The sequence below is a fragment of the Trachurus japonicus genome, chromosome 22 (assembly GCF_045865225.1).
Source record: "Trachurus japonicus isolate A0001 chromosome 22, Traja_1.0".
Lineage (NCBI taxonomy): Eukaryota > Metazoa > Chordata > Actinopteri > Carangiformes > Carangidae > Trachurus > Trachurus japonicus.
The window spans coordinates 9,186,649-9,206,617 of record NC_140928.1 but is presented as its reverse complement, the minus strand read 5'-3'; the positions used below and the strand labels follow the sequence as shown (position 1 = coordinate 9,206,617).

The 19,969-nt window shown below is 42.6% G+C and overlaps 2 protein-coding genes across 4 annotated transcripts in view; one reads left to right on the top strand and one right to left on the bottom strand.

The window, feature by feature from the left end:
• The first annotated feature begins 445 nt into the window (after positions 1 to 445).
• pax9 (paired box 9) lies at positions 446 to 9,247 on the top strand. 2 transcript variants are annotated; one of them, XM_085767448.1, is made up of 4 exons: positions 446 to 602; positions 1,269 to 1,883; positions 4,056 to 4,195; positions 8,098 to 9,247. In XM_085767448.1, exons 1-4 carry the CDS (start codon positions 599 to 601, stop codon positions 8,350 to 8,352), a joined length of 1,014 nt encoding a protein of 337 aa, XP_085623574.1. In that variant the 5' UTR covers positions 446 to 598; the 3' UTR covers positions 8,353 to 9,247. The 2 variants fall into 2 exon arrangements, with proteins under 2 accessions (XP_085623574.1, XP_085623575.1); XM_085767449.1 differs by lacking the exon at positions 4,056 to 4,195.
• A 3,517-nt stretch (positions 9,248 to 12,764) lies between these two features.
• slc25a21 (solute carrier family 25 member 21) overlaps positions 12,765 to 19,969 on the bottom strand; it is an 85,837-nt gene continuing 78,632 nt past the window's right edge. The window contains exons 6-10 of one of the 2 annotated variants that reach the window (XM_085766783.1): positions 18,067 to 18,174; positions 17,780 to 17,944; positions 15,996 to 16,177; positions 14,424 to 14,476; positions 12,765 to 13,934 (exon numbers count right to left, since the gene is read on the bottom strand). In XM_085766783.1, the coding sequence (XP_085622909.1) occupies positions 13,873 to 13,934; positions 14,424 to 14,476; positions 15,996 to 16,177; positions 17,780 to 17,944; positions 18,067 to 18,174 (570 nt within the window). In that variant the 3' untranslated portion in view covers positions 12,765 to 13,872. The remainder of the gene's footprint in view (positions 13,935 to 14,423; positions 14,477 to 15,995; positions 16,178 to 17,779; positions 17,945 to 18,066; positions 18,175 to 19,969) is intronic. The other variant, XM_085766785.1, reaches the window with a different exon arrangement.

Sequence of the window (19,969 nt, the reverse complement as noted above, 5' to 3'; positions counted from 1 at the left end):
GATATATATTTGAGATATTTACCTGAGACTGTTTCCTGCTGTATCTTGTTGTATTTTATTTTATTTTTTGCGCAATTATTTTTGTGCCACATCTAAGTCCTAAAGGTGAAGATCTAATCCATAAAAAATCTTGATATTGCTTTATACTCACCCTGTCTGTCTCAATAACAAACGCATTCATGGTGGTATATCCCCAGCTTCGCTTTCTGATGATGGGAGAGAGCGGAACGAGGAGGAGGAGGAGGAGGAGGACTTGTGGAGGAGGGGTGGTGGGGGTCTCTCTGTGGACCTGTCACGTCAAACTTTTGGACCAATGGTAAGTCAGCTCCTCGCAATCTCGAAAGTCCATTGGCAAGACGAGCCAATCAGAGGGGGAGAAGCGTTGGAAGTCCAGCCTCCTGATTTCAACAGATTGAAATGTAAGCCTGTCTCCAGCGCCGTCAGGAAACAGATCGAGAATTTTGTCCCTCTTGTTCCTTATCGCACAAGAAGATTTTCTTGGACGCGGTTTTGGACAGTGGACACGCTGGACGCGGAGCAGGACCCAGGGAGGAGGCACAAACCGGACACCGTATTCTTCATTTGCGGGTTTAACACAATGGGTGAGTTCAGTGTTGGATCGGGGTTTTTTTTTTTTTCCTTGTCAGGGATGCAGCAAATGGTCCAAGTCCTGCGGCAAGGTGGGGAAATATGGCGAGATATTGTCTGTCTGTGATGTTTTGACTGATCACTTGGGCTGTGGGTCCGGAGGGGAGAAACCAGCAGCCTGAATTATTACATGTGTCAGTTACGCACGAGCCTCGGCAGCGACTAGTACTTGACATCCGTGTCAAGTTTAGCTTGTGAGCACGACAGCTATCAGTCAGCATTTAGTTAGTAGCCTACTGGTCACCCAAACACCACACACAACTCACACTCATCACGTTTTGTTTTGGTGTCAACGCATTAATAAATATACTATCGATTAAAGCGTTTAAATGTTGACTTTTGCACAAAGATTGATTTTTAAAATCAGTTTTAAAAATGCTGGTCACGCCGTGGTTTTTGGAAATGACATAAACTTGGTAGAATTTGATTAAAACTTAGTTTGACTCGTAAGATATTTACTACATTTGACTGTTTATAATTGTATTCATAGTAAGAACCATAGGAGTGAGTGGGCAGCTCAGTGTTTAACTCAGGATATTTGACATCTGCACTGGGCCTCGGTTTGGTTACCTAATCGCTGTCTCACTGTTCTGGTCTTGTGTGTTTGTTTTTGACACCAGAGCCAGCCTTCGGTGAGGTAAACCAACTCGGCGGTGTTTTCGTGAACGGGAGGCCGCTGCCCAACGCCATCCGGCTCAGGATCGTGGAGCTGGCCCAGCTCGGGATTCGACCCTGTGACATTAGCAGGCAGCTGCGCGTCTCCCACGGCTGCGTCAGCAAGATCCTGGCCCGTTATAACGAGACCGGCTCGATCCTCCCGGGGGCCATCGGAGGCAGCAAGCCTCGGGTCACCACACCCACCGTGGTCAAGCATATACGGACTTATAAGCAGAGGGACCCGGGGATTTTTGCCTGGGAGATCCGGGACAGGCTACTCGCCGACGGGGTTTGCGATAAATTCAACCTCCCCTCCGTCAGCTCCATCAGTCGGATCCTCCGCAACAAGATCGGGAATCTGTCCCAGCAGAGCCAGTACGAGTCGGGCAAGCAGGGGCCTCATCCACCGCCGCAGCCAACGTTACCCTACAACCACTTATACTCATACCCGACGTCCAAAGTGCCCACACCCCCTGGCATGCCCACCCTTCCCGGACACATGGCCATGCACAGGATATGGCCCTCCTCGCACTCTGTAACAGATATTCTGGGGATACGGTCTATTACAGAGCAACAAAGTAAGCATGGCTGCATGGAGGGCGGTTACATTTGTTTATTGCACTACATTTATCCAACTTTTGAAGGGGTTTACGCGCAAGAGTGCGAATGGGTGTGTGTTTGTGAGAGAGAGGCAACATTTATTTTTTTTTCTCTTTGAGTTACTTTCATTGTTTTTTATAGGCTTCTAAAAGTAGGCTAACTCGCAGGCCTCTGCGGAGAGAGAGGGCTTAAATGCCGTTTGACCTGCGTGCTGCAGCCTGGTCTCACCAAACGTCATGGCAAGACTCATGGCACGCGAAATGTCCTTAAAAGTGACATCACGCAGGCCTGCTGATATTGATTTGAAAGTGAGGCGGGTTAGTTCAGAAACAGATGGTCCTGCTTGCAGTAATCATTAAGAGGCGGATGTGGAATATTAGAGGGACAGCAGAGGGAAAGGCGGTGGGATGAAGTGCATGAAGTGTGCTGAATGTTTGCCATGACTCGGAGCCAGACATTTTGTGCAAGTGGCTGCGTTACTGTGCACGTTTAACCGGGATTCAGGCCTTTGTATGTAGAAACGTCGAGACGACCTCTTTCTCTGCTGCGTGTTTTGTTTTGTCGTAGCCTATATGTGTGTTATGTGTGTGTCACGTGCAGGTAGGCCCTGATAACTTTGGCTCGCACTGCACAAGACCACAACTGTTTTGGAAACAGTGAAACAGGATCCGGCATAAATCAGTGTTTAATGGCCGGCTCGCTGTTGTGAAAAGGGATTTTCTGAGAGATTGTTTTCCAGGGGCAGGAGGGGAAGCGCTGTCAGTCCGCTCCATGTAGCCCTGCTGTCAGAGGAGTCAGAAACACCGCCCCGGCTCCTCTCCACATCTCTACACCGCCAATGCGAAAACTTAACTCGGCAATCTAAACAAGACAAATGTAAGGCAGGTACCGACGAGAAATCACAAGGGGAGGAATGTGTTCTGAGAGGCTGCCTTTATAAACAATTTACGCATTTCCAAATGATTAGCAGATGTTTGTGGCAGCTTTTTGAATGCTGCGTTAAAGTTTTTAAGTAGACTTGGTGACGTGAGAGCTCATTTGCACCAAAAGTGATTTCACCAGTCAGATTATTTACAAAATACATTTGGAATTTATTGACGATGCCAAAGAAAAATAGAAAAAAAAATTGAGAAAATGTGTACAGGCTTAATAATATTAACTATTGGTGATTTTCCGCAGGTTTCTTAAAGCGCGCAAACATACAGTACACACATAGACACACACACACTGTAGGGTAGGCCATAGTGTAAAATACTGCGTGTTCGTTCATCGTCACACATCCAAAACGACACTTTGCATGTATTCACAGCGAGCAGGATTTTAAAAAAAAGAAAAGAGAAAAAAAAGCTCCTACTTGTAATCGCCGGGATCGTGTTTGATACAACATCCATAAGGCGCAAAGGAAGGAGACGGTGGAGGTAAATCTAATTTGTCCCCCGACATAAAGACGCTTTGGTGGGTTAAAATGCCCCTGACCCACCGGAGAGTCGCCTCACTTAACTTTACTTACCTCTAACCAGCTTCACCTGGGCCTCAACCTGATCCCCGCGACCAATCCAAACATTTCGCTTCACTTCAGTTTGAACTTTTCTTTGAAGGCAAAGTGTAAAAAAATGTGACAGTTCATTTCCATTTTTCTCATTAATCAATGTTCTTTGTCAAAAAAAAAACCCTCCACGGAGGAATGCGAGGCCTGATCACGTTTAATGATTAATGGTTGCAGCAAATGAAAAGGAAAGAGGAGAAACTCGCTCGGACTTATATTCTCAGATATTATCTCACTCGCAGGCAATTAGAAAGAAAAATAATCTAAACCCAGTCTCAGTGTCAGGTTATATTAACTCTGTATTAGAAACTAAAACTAATATTTTCCTTTAACTGGTTGTAAGAACAGAGCAAACTTTACGCACGCGAGGGCCTATTGACATATGAGCTATTTGCGCGTGAAATGACAAATGAGCGCGCTTTAGTGCGAAATGTCACAGGGTTTATTATGGCTCATGCAACCCGGCTAATCTGGGCCTGATGTTTGGATGAGAAGCAGCGGCCTGTGCGGCTCTCTCTCTCTCTCTCTCTTTCTTTTTTTCGCCGGCTCATCTTAAAGCTCTCTCTGACTGTCCTCTCTCTCTCTTTCTCTTTTGCCCCCCCAGTTAGTGACAGTCCATCCTTTCCCTGCGCCAACCTAGAAGAATGGAGCGCTATAAACAGGACTAATTTCCCACCAGCAAGCTCTCCACTAGTCAATGGCGTGGATAAACCGCATTTAGAACCTGAAGCAAAATACTCACAGGTAAAAAAAAAAAAAAAAAAAAAGGGACAACTCTCCCCCCCTTTTTTTTTTTTGGTAACCTTAAAAGTAAAACAGTCTATTCAGACTCCTGGCAATCAGGGTATTCATCTAATGGCAGAGTTATTTTTTAATAAGAATTTAATAATTATGTGGCCTGGAAATTTCCCCTTTCCCAGCATAAATGTGCTCCTTCTGTTGGCTAGTTGGATACATTTTTTTTCTTTTTAAAATAATCTCTTATTACTTTTTATTCTGGCTTTACAAGGTGCACTTCCTCTAGGCCCTGCTGCATGGTCAGTGCTTTTATGAATCATCACAGTGTGAATTATGTCGTAATTAGTAGGTTAAAGGATTCTGGAGAGCCTAGCTATTCTCTGGAGTTTTGTTTTCCAGCTTGTTGGGCAGCGTGCTCAACACTCACAAACCAAGTCAGCAAACTCACATAGTAGCTACAGGCCTGGTGTGTTGGTCTGCTCTGTTGTTGTCGTCCTGCTGCTGCATTATTCCACTGTTTTCAATGAGTCCATGCAACGTTTGAGTCCAGACGTTGAGGGAACACTGACCGCTGCACACTTTGTTTAATCATGTTTTTTTTTTTTTTTTTCCTATTTGTGAAAAACTACAGTGGCCTGTAGGCTCAACATTGAATATGTTTAACTGGTGTGCAGGATTAAAGTGCAGGGGCTTTCATTGTTTTGCACCGAGTCGTTCAAGTTGACAAATAGATATGAAATAGGCGTTTTTACAAAATAAAGCACATGTGCGACTAATAGACACATCGATGACGAATTTCACACATTACCATTAATTATATTTTAAAATTAATAATATTAAAGCTCGGGGATTTATGTAGGCTATAAATCATATGTCAGTTATATACTATGTTATTTAATTTTTAAATAATTTTATCCAAAACTAATTGTGGTCGTGTATCTAAACGTCTCACCACAGGCTTTTATTTTTTTGCTTTTCTTAAGTAGAAGGGCTATGACGATGACAGTGTGTATGTGTGCGCGCGCGCATGCGTGTTTGATTTTTTTCCTTTTATTTTGACAGGGCGTGAGATTCTCGTTACGCACACACACTCTAGAAAACAATTTCATGGCGCATAATTTATTTTGCCACTTTATCACGGTGGACTGTTCATGCTCATTACGCGGGGCGCAGGGCCGATGCTCTGAGATTAGGGAGCGTTGAAGGCGGACACAGCAACTGTCTGAGCGGTTAGCCAGCCAGGCAGCTATAGCCTATACAAAAACAGAAGTGAGCCATTAAATGTAGAAAATAACAAGTCTATAAATTACACAGTTTACTGCATGAAAAACAAAGAACAGTAAAGGAGGGATAGTGTTCCACCAAAGGGTTGAGGATTAGACCGAGCCTGTGTCACTCAGACTTTATGCAGGCATCAGCGCAGCCTGCTGAGATCTCATGTTAAATAGATGTGTGATTTGTGTCTGTGAGACACACACTGACACTGTGAAAGAGAGAGATGTCATGTCGCGCAGTGACCGCGTTCAAATATCACAGAGGAAGCTCAAGGTTTCAAACCATAATTCATTTGCTTCTGTGATTTAAAGATAGATTTTTCGCCACATTTTTCTTATAAAGTAATAAGTCTATTTTTTAATATTCTCCCAGAGGACGAGCGTCAGTGCGGAGTTAATTCAAATGAGACACTAATACCTTCAAGTGAAGTATCAGAAAGGCCTGATTCATACACACTCGTGTCTGTGTGGAAAGGCCAAAGGCTGCGGTTAGTGTGGCCTATAGGCGCTGCTCAGAGGGCAGGTCGGCCATGCACCCATGGGACTCGTAGGGATTTTTTTTACTGGAAGAAGAAAAAGACGAAAAAAGGTTAAAGAAGAAGACGCGCTTCATTATGAATACATTTAAATCCCGAGCTTCGTGCACGCGGCGGCTCAGAGCGGTATAAGTCAGGGTTTGGAAAAGACTGAAATTAAAACGTCACGCTCACCTTCATTTAATGTCGTGTATCAATTGTTCTTAATGTGATAAACACATATTTGTACCTATGTGAACATTTGAAAGATTTATTTGACAGTGAGAGCAGAGCGAGACGAGGTGAATCCGTCTGAGGTGAAGTTATATGGATGAATGGCGTCACAACTTTTATTATTCAATTATTCAATTCTTGTTTAACAGGCGTTCAAAAGGGTATCAAATCATAACCGTTAATATCATTATTATAGGGGCCATTACATTATCTGATTATCAAATAATAAACATAAACTAATGCATTATCAAATAAAACAGGCTATTAGATCATTTTGCAGTGCACTATTATTATGTTGGATGAAATATTTTACTAATAATTTACTGCCTATTTTCTGATATAAAGGACATATTTAATTTCTAAGACAGGATTGTAGTTCATAGAAGTATATTCACCTGGATAATGGTTAGTGGAGGAGGTGTGGACAAAATAACAGGTACATCTAAACAAAACCATGCGAGTTAACACAGGAGCACTGCCATAAATACACACTGTGTAAGCCTTTCACATTTTGTGTGACTTGCAGGTGTTGATTCAAGTCTGTGGTCACTTCTGAGGCTGTAGTTAGTGTGTATGTATATGTGCATGTGTGTGTGTGTGTGTGTTCTTGTAGTAGTGGATTGCTTATAGACTTAAAAGTCTTTCCTGTTATTTTGTGTACATGTATGTACAGTAGAGCTGTGTGTGTGTGAATATGATATATGAGACTTTTCACTAGTGAATGATGTGATATTTAGGGTAAAAATGTTTAATTGCACTAAATGATTTAAATGAAAAATAACATTATTTTAAAAATAGCTATAGCATTTTATAAAATATGCTTCTCTATCATTGAGCCACACAAATACCCGCAGACACATGCATGCACACAAAAGCAGTTCTCCTCTATAGTTTGGTTTTCTAGCGGCCACAAATGGCAGTCCTCCTGAGTGCAAGTTTTCATATTAATTTTCTGAAAAATACCCTGTGTCTCTGCCAGTGCAGCTCATCTATGAAAATAAGTCAGAGGAACAGAAAAGATCCCAATTGTAGAAATAATTCTCAGTAGTCACAAGACCACCCAAGGATCAGAAATTCGGCCTCCCTGTTGAAATGCTTTGGTGAATTCCTCAAGTTAAGTCCTGTCGCTGTGCCAGAGAAGCAAAGCCCATTCATGCTTCAAACTCTATGCTCGCCTCATTCTCTATCATATTTCCCCTCTTCCTGCCCTTTCACTCTCAATCTCTCATGACATCTGTTTTGTGGCGCCCCCCCTCCCCCTTAACCGCCCTGTCTCCCATCGTCTGGCGTGGTATATCAACGCCGCCGGAGAAACGTCCAGTTTCTGGGTTAGAAAACAAGTCTCATATACGTACGGGCAATCATGCATGTATGGTTTTTATACATGCTTAATATGTTCCAGGGGCATGAGAGCGGATAATTGATCATTCATACTTTCATCAAAATTGGGAAAATGGGTTTTTTATGTGGTGGCTGTGAAGCTAGGATTAAAGTCTCTGCTGTTTATAATTCAACCGTCACTTTTCCTTTCACTTTCTTTTCAGCTGACCTCAGGTTTTTTTTTCTTTTTCTGTTGCACTTCATGTATGAGCTTGTGTGTCTCTACCTGAGTTGGAGTCTCTAGATGACAGCTGAAATTTAAAGCTTCACATCCCAATAATTGCTGAGCTCATTGTTTAAGAGGCATGCCTGTTGCAAATAATTATTCCCCACCACCACCACCACCCCCTCCAATTTCATTTCATGGAAAACCAAATATTGAAATTGATTAATAACAATTTGTTTCGGGCAGGAAGCCCAGACATCAAATCAACAGTTACCGTTGAGGCCTGTGATGCAAAGCTTCACCTGCTAATCTCCTTTTCACCCTCTCTTTTGTTCCCAGACGCCGAATGGATTGCCCACAGTGAACAGCTATGTCACAGCGCCCAGCATCCCTCCCTACCACCCTCCCACCCGAGTGTCACCCTACATGGGGTACAGCGCCACCACGTCGGCCTATGTGACCGGAGCCACATGGCAGCCGGCCAGTGGCAGTGCTCTATCTCCCCACAGCTGTGACGTCGCCACCCCTCTGGCCTTCAAGAGCATGACAGCCAACCGTGACGCCATCCACCCGGTCACCGCCTCGGCGCTGTGAAAGTCAGACCCACGGACTTTGATGGGGGAGAGCGAGCGAGAGAGAGATAGAAAGAAAGAAGGTGTGGGGGGGAAGAGAGCGGGAGGAGGGTGGTGGTGGTGGTGGGGGTGGGAGTGAGAGATGGCGGGGACAGTAGACACCAAGTCTGTCCCCCGTGGCTTCATTTCATTCTCACTGCCTCCTGTCTATGAAGGACTCGGCCCCAGGACCCATATATTGTGCGGCTGTGTGTGTGTGTGTATGTGTGTGAGACCCCTCCTCCTCTGCCTGCTCCCTGCTACACACACTCAGACCAAAGACACACGAGGAATAAACAGTCTGTCCATTTTTTTTTTTTTTTTTTTTTTTACTACAAACTCGTTGTCTGAAAGAACTTGCAGGACAGGTGTACTGAAGGACTGATGTATGACTGCTACTCCATCCATCAACACCATTTCTTTCAGATTCTTTACTGCACACTTCTGCAAATGTCTTTGGGCAAAATGGGGTAATGTATAACTTCAAGAATAAGCAATCAAAGAAGAGGGAAAAAAACTTTGCATTAGTGTTTCAGGGTGCTTATTAATTGCTATTTTTGTTTTTTTAATGTTTGTATGCCTTATTTGTTGTTGTTGGTGTTATGTTTTGATAAAAGTAACTGTCCTATGGTGCATTGTTTTCCCACTTCTCTAAAAATGTAGCCTGTGCAAGTGCTCCAGAGAGAAGTTTTATTTATTAGACTAAGGTACGTTGAATGAAGTGCAATTAGCCTCACAGACAGCATGGGAATCTCCACGCACGTTTAGACAAAATTGGCATTGGTCTTATGTTGGAGTCTAGAGCAGTAATAATTGACAAATGTTGCACAATGAAATTGAATGTATCTTATTAAATTGTTTGGCTGTTTTTGGTCTTCATGAAGTTTGCCACTTGTTTGGGAGGAAATCCCACAAATACGCAGTACTTTTGAATCTCAAGAACAGATCAAGTTTATAACAGTTAAAAATATTCATCTCTCTTCTTTGTCGTTCATCCAAAGTTCAGGGTAATGTCGCCCGCGGCCTGTTTTACATGAGCAGGAAACTGCTTTTCATAAAAAAAAGGGGTGTTTTGTACATGCACGTACAAGCCGTGCATTTTCTAATACCACATTTCATGGCTCATTGAGAAAGCTCATCAGAAATGCTTTGCACACACAACATTGTCACCACATAAAGCCATGCTTTTAATAGCACAGACCAGGTACGCGACCTTTAAAACTCACCACACTGAGTATGGCCTGTGCTGTATTCATAAAAAAAAATATACCAGAATCTCTGAAATATTACATTAGCTATTTTTATTTATTAGTCCTACAAAATTTATATATTTGAATATTGTTCTCAAATACACAAGGTCAGACAATGTATTTTATTTTTTAGGGTTAAGTGATAAGAACATAAAATGCTGTCTTAGAAAGAAATTGATACTTCCTTATCTACCACTTATCTATTTGGATGTATTGAAAAGGCAGGCTTCAGTAAATATCTAATCAATAGTGTTTTGATTGAAATCCCTATTATCCTGTGTGAATAGGGTGTTTTTTTAAACATATAATTTAAAATAATTTGTAAGTTTCATTTAACAAGCTATTTTGCATTTGGGTTCAGACGCGTGTAAGACGCAGTAACTCAGAACGACGCTGGTGAATTACTATTTGAGATCGGAGCGCCGGGGGACTCCTAGACTCCTGGGGTGAGGTGGAGTCCATGTACATTCAGAGAGCCACAAATAGGCTCATTGGGCTGCGGTCTCCAAGGTCATCAGACGTGTGACCCCAAGTCGAACCTTCAGCAGCCACAAAAGGACCAAACCGGGGCCTGTCAGGGCAAAGTCAATGTGTTCATTACAAAAAAAAGTACGTAGGCCAACTGACAAATGACATGTTTGCAAAATGATGCAAAAATACTTTCTGTTCGTTTAAAAAGGGGGGAAAGTAATAAATCACAAGCGGGTCTGGCAGGCCCTGTCTAGCCCTGCAGTGTGAAACCAGAGATTTACACAAAATGGGCTCCAGTGTGGACATGAAGTTGTAGATTGATAACTTGATAAAAAAAAAAGTGCTCACCTGCTCTTTCAGAAGGCATTTACCTGCTGCTGAGGGTTCAGGGGCTGGTTGCTTTAGTTATGGTTGTGTGTTCCCATTCCTCCCGTGTTACAACATAAACAGTCCCTCCATGTGACAGTGTCAACAATCCTCCCCACGCGAGGGCTGATTTGACTTGGAAAGCACTCTTCCCCGCATCCAGTGGTCACGGACCGTTGCTCAGGGATCGTAGTGTTTCTTTGACCGTATGTGAACCACATCACAGGGACGTGATGATCATACAGTCGCTGTACCAGCCAGCCCTCGCAACCTACCCCCCGCTCTACCGTCCACCATCCATCACGTACAACTAATGATAGTTAACTCCTTGAGTGGCATAAAAGAGTCATACATGACTTTCAAGTGTTATAACACTTTTTTTTTTAAATCTACAAACAACAAGGCCAAACAACTTTTCCTTTCAACTTAGCTGCATGAACTGAGCACAGTCTTGTTAGCTTCTCTGACTCACACAACAAAATTAAAATGTGGTTGTCTTAATTGACAACAGTATTTAAAAAATAGGAACAGTGTGTTTTCTAGACAGGAGGAATAGCTTCTCGAAAGTCTAATAATCCTCGTTCTTGCAGTCTAATGTTGGTCAGCTTTATGGAAGCAAGGTCTGAAAGGCATAGTTTTAAAAATAGGGGCAGACACGTGTTTATAATTAATGATGTTGAGTCTGACTTCAGTGTCATATGGTTATCTTTACTTCTCCACATGCAATCAGAAACAAGACAGCCATTTGCAGAGTAACACAGAGCAGAGTATGTAACGCTGTGTGAACGCGGTACTTCATGCGTGTTTCTGCTCAGTGAGCATTTTTAAAAGAAGCTGACAACAGCCAGATTGTTTTCTTAATGCCTTAAAACAGCAGAGTTGTGCAGACAGGTGAGTACAAAAAAAAGAAAGAAAAAGAAATCAGCTGTGTTTGGAAAATCACAACATGTCTGGTTCCTTGTCTTTGGTATGTACACATGTGGCTGCCGTGTTCAATCACACTCACATGAATCACTTTTTTTTTTTCTTTTTTTAACACATGGCGTGAATCCTGGACATTTTAATACACATTAATCATCAGTCATGTCTGAGTCCGGAAAAAGACAGGCACAGCCATGCAGGGCTGTTAATGTGGAGCCACTTGATTGAAACGTTACGGGTGAAAATGAGGATCATACATGGAGAGAGGGTGTAAAGAAAGTGAGGAGAGGAGAGGAGGACGGAGCTACTTAAGATTTATGATCAGCCTGGTGTGCAGAGAACACAGGTGAAGGGTGGCTTCTTTACTCAGCTACGATCAATACACGCGGTGCATGTTACAAGCTGTCCGGTCTGAAACATATACACATTCAGCACTCCTTACATTACATTACAGTAAGGACAGGTTAAGCACTAACAATTCCATCAGTCTGCAAGCCGCAGCTGTTTGTCTATCACCACAGGCCCCTGGGGCAAAAAAACCAGGAGCCGTTCCATTTTGGTGGAGAGAAACTCCCACATTAATGACGACTGTCAAATGCCAACGTGGCTCAGTATGTGCTACTACCAGATGAGGTTAAGATGAATTTCTAAGAAAGCAGCCACTACCCCCTGAAGGCTGTGCGACAGGTGTGTGTGTATGTGTGTTTGCATGTGTGTGAGTGTGCATATTTGTGTAAGAGAGACTGGCAGAAAGAGTGAATATGTGCGGTAACCTCCCCCCACCCCCCCTAGTCCTGGAGCCACATTTGAATTTCTTAAGCTTGTTGTTTTAGCTTGCACTAAAGCTTTGCTCAGGCACAACTCTCCACCACCGACAGAGAAAAGACTGACACTTGGTTGGCCGGTGCAGCTGACAGGCTCTCAAACAACAAAGTGCTGTGAGGGGGGGAGGGGGGGAGGATGAGGAGGAGGAGGGTGAACAAGTGGTAAACTGATGGAAAGTGATATGCTTACATCAATGCCAAGCTGAAGTGTTTCCAGAAAAGACAAACATGCAACAACACAAACCTACAGTTACAGGACACACAAGTGCTTCACCAACGCCCAACACACAGTGAGGAACCAAGTGACGAGTTTGATTTTATTCTTTTTTATTTGTTTCCAGAACATGTAGCTTCCCACAAATTGTAATATTTTTGAAATTTAAAAAAATGTCAAATTAACACAATATCTTACTAATAAAAGGTTTGGAAATAAAGATTTCACACTAGTCCAGCTTATAGACGGTACATAAAAGAACAGTACTAGTGCAGTAACAGTCATGCAAAAAGATGTGAATTAAAAATAGTTCTGCAACAGGATACAACAGAGTAAAAAATTATTTTACACACAGTCTTATTAAGCATTATTAGGCGTATTGCTTTGTTTATAATTCTCAGTAAGGCTCAGTGTTGTGGTTGTGATCATAGTGTGTATTTAGGCTCTTGTGTGTGTGGTGTATGAAGATGTGTACATACAGACAGTATGTGTGTGTGTACATTAGACATGTGTGTGTTATTCCACGGCTGTAGTAAGGTTTGTACTGTCGCTGACTTCAAAAAATGATCCTTAATGAGCACTTTTAAAGACATTAGTTAAATCTGATAGAGACGGCTGACCCACAGTGTTCAGGTTGGTCTGTGAGGGTCAGCTGACCTCTGTCTGTGTTCCCGTGTTGTCAATAACATTTATTGCGCAGCTATATTGTGTAATGATGATATACACTCAAACCTCCATAGTGGGTCTGGAGTTTTTTTTATTAGTATTATTTTATTGCGGAAAAGTTTTTAGTGATTGTTCAGTGAACATGCCATCACTCAGTTCTCTGTGTTTTATGTCATTTTATCATTTAAGCCCATGAATTCCTGATTTCAAATATCAAATATTTTAATTATTCAAAACTTTTCAGTAAAATTGAATGACTAAATAAGCAACAGCTGAATTAAGTTTAAGTTCAGTGTTCATTATTATTATGGTTTGAGTTCAACTTTGAACTCTCAGATTTTGATTTAAATACTGTATAATTTTGATTGGTTCACTTTTTCTTCCCCCCAACTGAGCGCCCTTCATTGACAACACAGAGGAAAACAGAAAATACTTTGATATATCTAGTGAGATGACTAAAATTGTTCTAAATGAGAAAGAAAATATATCGCTCATTGCATACAGTCAGAAATGAAAAGAGAAAATAAGCATAGTGTTTTGTTTTTTTATCTAGAAATGTGGTTTCTAATTTTGAAGCTTCCTGAGAAACTGACTTGGACTAAAATGTGGCTTTGTCCTTAGACAGCTGCTTTCCATGACACACTGAAATGTTGATTTGGTATTCTGAATAGCAATATTGCATATTCAAGGTAAACAAACTGACTGACAAAGAAAAACTAATTTGGTTTGACGTTACTGGAGGCACACTCCATAAGGCACTCTCATGGGTTTCTATTCCTTTTTTTTTTTTTTTACCAGTTCTTCTGTAGCCATCCAGATACATACTCATAGACCAGCAGCATCACGGCTCCACCTGTAACGCAAGAGAGCTTCAGTGAATAAACATTTTTGCACCAGCTACTCGACCAAAATAGATTGAGAGGCTTTGTTGCTCCAGCAGGAAAGATCTATACTGGAGATATAGAACTGATTTAAATCAAAAAACCTGCAGCGTTTGTATACAAAGAAGGCAGTGTCTCGTGATCATAATATGCACACTCAAAAACATAAATATTTTGATGATAAAGATGTTGTTGTTGTTGTGTGCATTATTTAAAATCGTGGGATGAATACGTATAAGGGGAGCGCTTGTCCTTGGCCCATTTAATTGGAAATACCTCATGCAACGCTCAGTGGAGCACCAGTGTGATTTGGGAAGCTCTGCTTGAATTAATTCATGTGGCTAATTACCAATTTTTCAATAAAATCTATCCTAGAAACAAGATTTATGAGACCAAGTTCAAATGCTTTTCATCTGTAACTGACAATCTCTGGTTAGTATCAATATAAAGGACATTGTTACCTGGTCCAAGCCTCATTATCTTGGGCACCAACCCCTTGTATAGTGCCAAATACCTATAAAGAAAAAAAATGACATTAATATTGTACAGTACACCATACATGTATGAAAATATAAATAGCTCATATAAATATTGTATAAGGTATGTTAATCAATGTGTGGAGAGTGAAACATTACATTTACATTTACTCAAGCACTGTAGTACTTACAGTTTTTAGATACTTGTACTTCTCTATTTCTATTTTCTACTACTTTATAATTACATTTGATGACCTTTTTTGATAACATCAGTTATTAGTTATTTAGCAGATTCAAATAAACAAGTTAAAAAACTGTTAAAACGAAATGTAATCAGACAAATTGTGATTTGTAATTGTAGGTTAAGATAAAAAACTTTACAAGTCAACTGAAACATTAAAGTGATATAATCAAATACTTTTATATATAATACTCTGAAAATGGCCATAGATAATAACTTTCAAATTCCAAATGCATGACTAGCTCGTACTGTACTTATACACTGTCTTGACTTTTACTGCAGTCAAAAAAAATCTGAACGCTTCTTCCACACATTCCTTTAGTATACGTGTGTGCACTTTGTGTAGTTGCATATGAATGTGTAGGTGGGTGCTTGCCTGTCTGCCTGTCTGTCTTCTGGACTGCCTGCCTCTCACACAGACAGGTACATACTTGAAGTGTCGGAGCATGAGCTGGCGAGTACCTGCCCCTTAATGCATTCAAGGTGATCAGTGGCTGCCTGCCTCCGCCTCGTGCTCCCTGTCCTGCTCCCTGCCCCCGCCACTGATGGCGTTAATAAGGCTCGACCCACTTCCTCCCTGGCCCTCTGTCTGATTAGATTGACCTGTGGAGCGCCGTGCGGCTCGTTAGGGTCTGCTTAACGACGTCTCCCATAGGGACCACTAATTAGCTGGGACTGTGTTGTGTTAGAGTAGGGGACTGGATGTGGCGGAGGGGGCGGCCTCCACGCACCCCTGCGACGACAACGCTTCGGTGCTGTTCCTGCAGCAGCCCCCAAGGCTCCTGCGTCCACTAACTACAAACATCTCGCTGGCCCTTGTCTAGTGGAGCTGCATGGGGGAAAGTGGAAAGCCTAGGGCAATTGCTAACATAACATAGATCTTTCCTTGAAGCTTCCATTTAGAGCTGTCATTCTCCAGGGCTCGAAAATATGTTAACATTTACTGTACTACTGACATGCTGCAGAAGTGTGTGATCACACACGTGGGGGAATACAGCCTGGAATATAACGTCACTTTTTGGTTTCCATTCATCAGATCAGAGCTTTGCATCAAGTTATTCATGAAACCTCCCCTGCAGCCAGTCAGAGAGGGAACCTCACACCGCACGCTGAAACTCTGCTAACTTGTAGCTGCAGCTGGAGCATCTGTCTCTCTGGGCTGGAAAGATGACCAACTATCAGTTCCAAACTAAACAGATAAAGTGGCTCATTAATACTTGGATAGACCGGTGACAGTGATATTCTCTCCAGAGGATTGTCTACTCATCCCCCCCCGCTACTCCCCCACTCCCCACACTCCCCCGCTTTGTTCGTACCCTTCCTCCCGATACACCAAGGCCATGGTCTGGAAGCAGGTGCGGTACTTGATCTCTCCTGGCACCGGCTGGGGACCTTGGATGCGGCTCTTGGCTACGTCGAAGGGAATGTTCACACAGGAGGAGATGGTCCCAGACACCAGACCGATGGTAAACTTCCTCAGGAACTCGAGGGTAGGGTCCTAGCGGAGAGAGGGAAATGTGGGGTTGAAAAAAAAAAAAAGTACTTGTGTGTGGCATACATGTCATGAGCAAGCACAACTTCATTGGAAACATTTCTTGACACCAGGTGTTAACGGTAAAGGAGCTGACAAAGTAAACGCTTATGCATTATGCCGCGTACTGTATATGTATGTGGGTGAAAGTGAGGAGGGCACGAGGGGGCTTGTGCATATGATTGCAAAGCTGGCATGAAAGCCCTGATCATTTTATGGTAGCGGGGGGCAGATTAGTGCTTCCTGGCTGTGGCGCAGCCTTCTGATTGGCTGAGCAGAAGCACATGTTCTTTGGGGAGCCAAGACAGAGGATTTATAAACAGGGTTCATGCAGGCAGACTGGGGAGGCATATGGGGACAATTTGGGTAATTGGGCTGTGACTCGGCACAGGGGTATTACTGTACCAAAGAAGCCCAGACTCAGAGAGCTCTGACAGCTAATTGGCCAGGATATTTTTACAAATGACAGCAGCCTCTCTGGTCCAGGCCTTTCTCAAGAGGCTGGACACCCTGAGAGCCGAGGTAAATCAACAGCTAATCCCACGTCTTCTGTTTTTTTCAAGTGGGATGTGGGGAAGGGGGTAACGTACCCATGGCCTAAGTACCCCCATCAACCCACTTCCTAACAGCCTTAAGCAAACATCACCTCACACATTCACTTGTGAATGATGGTAGTGTGCTATCTGCCTCCTCTGTACTATTCAAATGGTGATACGAGAGGAGCCGGAGCTCTGCCGGCTGAATTTGACTACGGACATGTTTGAGTTGCAAGCTCATTGCTCATGTTGCTGACAAAAGGGCTTTGGAGGAGCGCCACTATCAGCTCAGCCTGTAAGCTGTCAGAGCCCACAATATTTATCCTTTGCTGCCTCAACAATGGCCCACAAACAGATTCATTCCATCAATGTACATACCGATGGATCGTTCCCAAAAGCGACGGCCACAATCTGAGAACAGAGCTATTTGAGTCATCTAGCCACATAATTATCATTCACAGAGGATGACCACTTGGTTCTCTGTACATCATGCGTCACTGGAAAAATGTCGAAAATATCGCAGAGTCTGGGCTCCCACTGTAACCTCCTCTTGAAAATAGTACCGTTGTCTGCTTCCAATTAGTTCATTGGAGTTAATCTAATGCTTCAGTTTGTACATGTGGAACTGGCGTATGGTAACGTTTCCATTAAACAAAATTAACTTTTGTTTGGGCCATCAGGCCCTGCCGGATGTGTAATCTGAGACTTTGAGGATGTTATGACGAGCAAACAGACGAGGTATTAGCGGAGCTGATCTTACAAGCTCCTCTCTGATTTTTGCTTCCTCCTTTGCTGTGGCAGTCAGGCTAACTAATCACACTGTCAAACACTTGCTATTCCCCACTGGCAAGGTGGCTGGGACACGTGTGTATCATATTGCCTGAGGTTAGAAAAAAAAAAAGCTGTAGTCAAGGATACAAACAACAAACCAAAGCTAAAGAGTGTGTCTGTCACTTGTCTTTACATATGTGGGCAAAAACCAAAACAGACCTGGAGGTCGGAGTGTGATCATAGATTTTGACTGGCATATTACCGGGTTGGTGGGAATAGCATCCTTGACGTTGAAGTAGAAGCCAAAGTAGATCATGTTGAAGACTCCATGGCGTCCCAGTGTTGATGTTAATCCTTTATTCAGACCTTTCAGTCCAAAGCCGTCCGTCTTAATGATGCGTCTGGCTTGAGAGAATGAGGACGGTTGCTAAATTGAAGAGAGGGAATTCAAAATGAGGACATGTCAAGGGCTGAAGCAAAACCACTGGGTCTTTAATGAAACATACATATTACCAACACTCTACAAGACGGTATTTTAATTCTGTCAACCTCTTTGAAGGAATCTCTGTTGGCCTGGAGACTGACTTTCACCACTTCGAATGGATTGACGACAACAGCTTCAGTCAGGCCCGCGCCAAGACCTGCAGCAGAGAGCGCCTGGGGGGTGGGGAGGGGGTGGGGTGCAGAGTGGACATGATTTAGGATTGAGAATGTGGAGATAATATTTGAGTAGAGACAGAAAAGGATAGACAATGAAGAAGGCTGCCAATATGTCTGGGCTGGAAGAATCAACTGCTCAGTTGTAGTTTTTTTTTTGTTTTTTTGAAAACTTGTTCCCCGAGTTTCTTTGTTTCATTGGAAAACTGACATTTGTTTATGTCACGGCTGTCATGGCTATCCTTTGACAAATGTTTGAAGATGCACAAGACACCTGTGTTTGTTACTATTTGCAAAAATATCTGATGACAGACAGGAGTAAAAAAGAAAGAAAGAAACAAGAATGTGAGAAAAGCAGCAACATGTTAAGGATTCATCATCAACAAGGTGGAAAATTAGATTCAACAGAGCCAGGAGGTGAGTAAGAATCAATTATTTTGTAATAATCAAATCACTTTAATTCATTTAATGACACCCAATGCACAATCCAATCCAAATAAGATGTAAACACACATGTTATTTATGAATAAGCCCAAATAAATAATTAACTGTGGATGTTGCAACACTACATGGGTTTTCCCCAAGCTGTATATGTCTATATGTAACAGTGTGCACGTGTGTGCGCATGCGTGCTCAGGGAGAAGCGTAATGGGAACATGTCAGGAACGTGTCTATAGCTCATTACTCTTCCTGCCTCTTTATCCTGCTGTCAGAGCCCCAGGACCCATCCTCTCAGACATGCCTCACGATGTTTACACAGCCAGCCAGCCACGTTTTAATTCCTTATTTGTGTTATTACTGTGTGTGTCCTCATTAATCAGAGTGAAGGCATTCAGCTGTGCCATGCTGAATAGTAGAGAGAGGGAGAGCCATTCGGAATCAATCTGTAATTCACTTGCACTAATGATTAGATGTGATTACAGTACTTGATACGCACGGGCCTCCGAGGGAAATGGGCTTGGAGGCACTTGAAGAGGAAGGAGAAGATAGTGAGAAGGAGGCGGAAGAGGACGGAGACGAGAACATGATGGATGGGACAGGTAAACATTTCTTCACCAATGGCTGTAAAAACAAGCCGAGGATATGCGCTGCGCCGGATGGCCCCGGCGCTCAGTTACAGGTAAGCCATCCATCATGGCTGACACTTGGCTGCCACCTGAATAGGTGGTGTGTGGTGACCGCACCTCTACAACACAAATCTGTCAAGCTTAAAACTCTGACTCAATATAACAGAAATTAGTCACTAAGGATGAAACCACATGTATGCTTATGGCCTGTGGCGTAACCAGTCTCCAGGACTGACAACCGCCAAGGAAACATACAGCACAGTCTGTTTATTAGGACAGTGTTATGTATGTCATTATTTTGGCTTTAGCTAAAATTAAACAGTGTGATGAACTTGCTACATACAATATAAGAAATAAGGTCTTGGGATGGACTCATCATTACTGGCAGAAACCACACATTTTTACTGTGGCAAAGCAAGGCTAATTTATTTATATATTATAGCACAGGAACTCAATGTGCTTTACACCATGTAAAACATCTTTAAAAAAAAATCTAATATAAATATAAAAACCAAAAATGTAAATATTCTCTTTGATATCCAAATTTCAGTTGCCCGTTTGACGTCAGCAGAACCAACAAAGATCCTGAACAGATGCCATCCTCCATTTTTGTCAACAGCACTGATTACCATGGTTGCCTTGTTTGAATAAGCTTTATTGGAATTCTCAATGGATTTAACCCAACAGGGAATCCATCATATGCTTATACGTATATGTTCAGTGAGAGC

Coding starts and splice junctions, on each gene's coding strand:
- pax9 (XM_085767448.1), top strand. Junction 1,884..4,055: donor GTCTATTACAGAGCAACAAA/GTAAGCATGGCT, acceptor TTGCCCCCCCAG/TTAGTGACAGTCCATCCTTT. Junction 4,196..8,097: donor CTGAAGCAAAATACTCACAG/GTAAAAAAAAAA, acceptor TTTTGTTCCCAG/ACGCCGAATGGATTGCCCAC.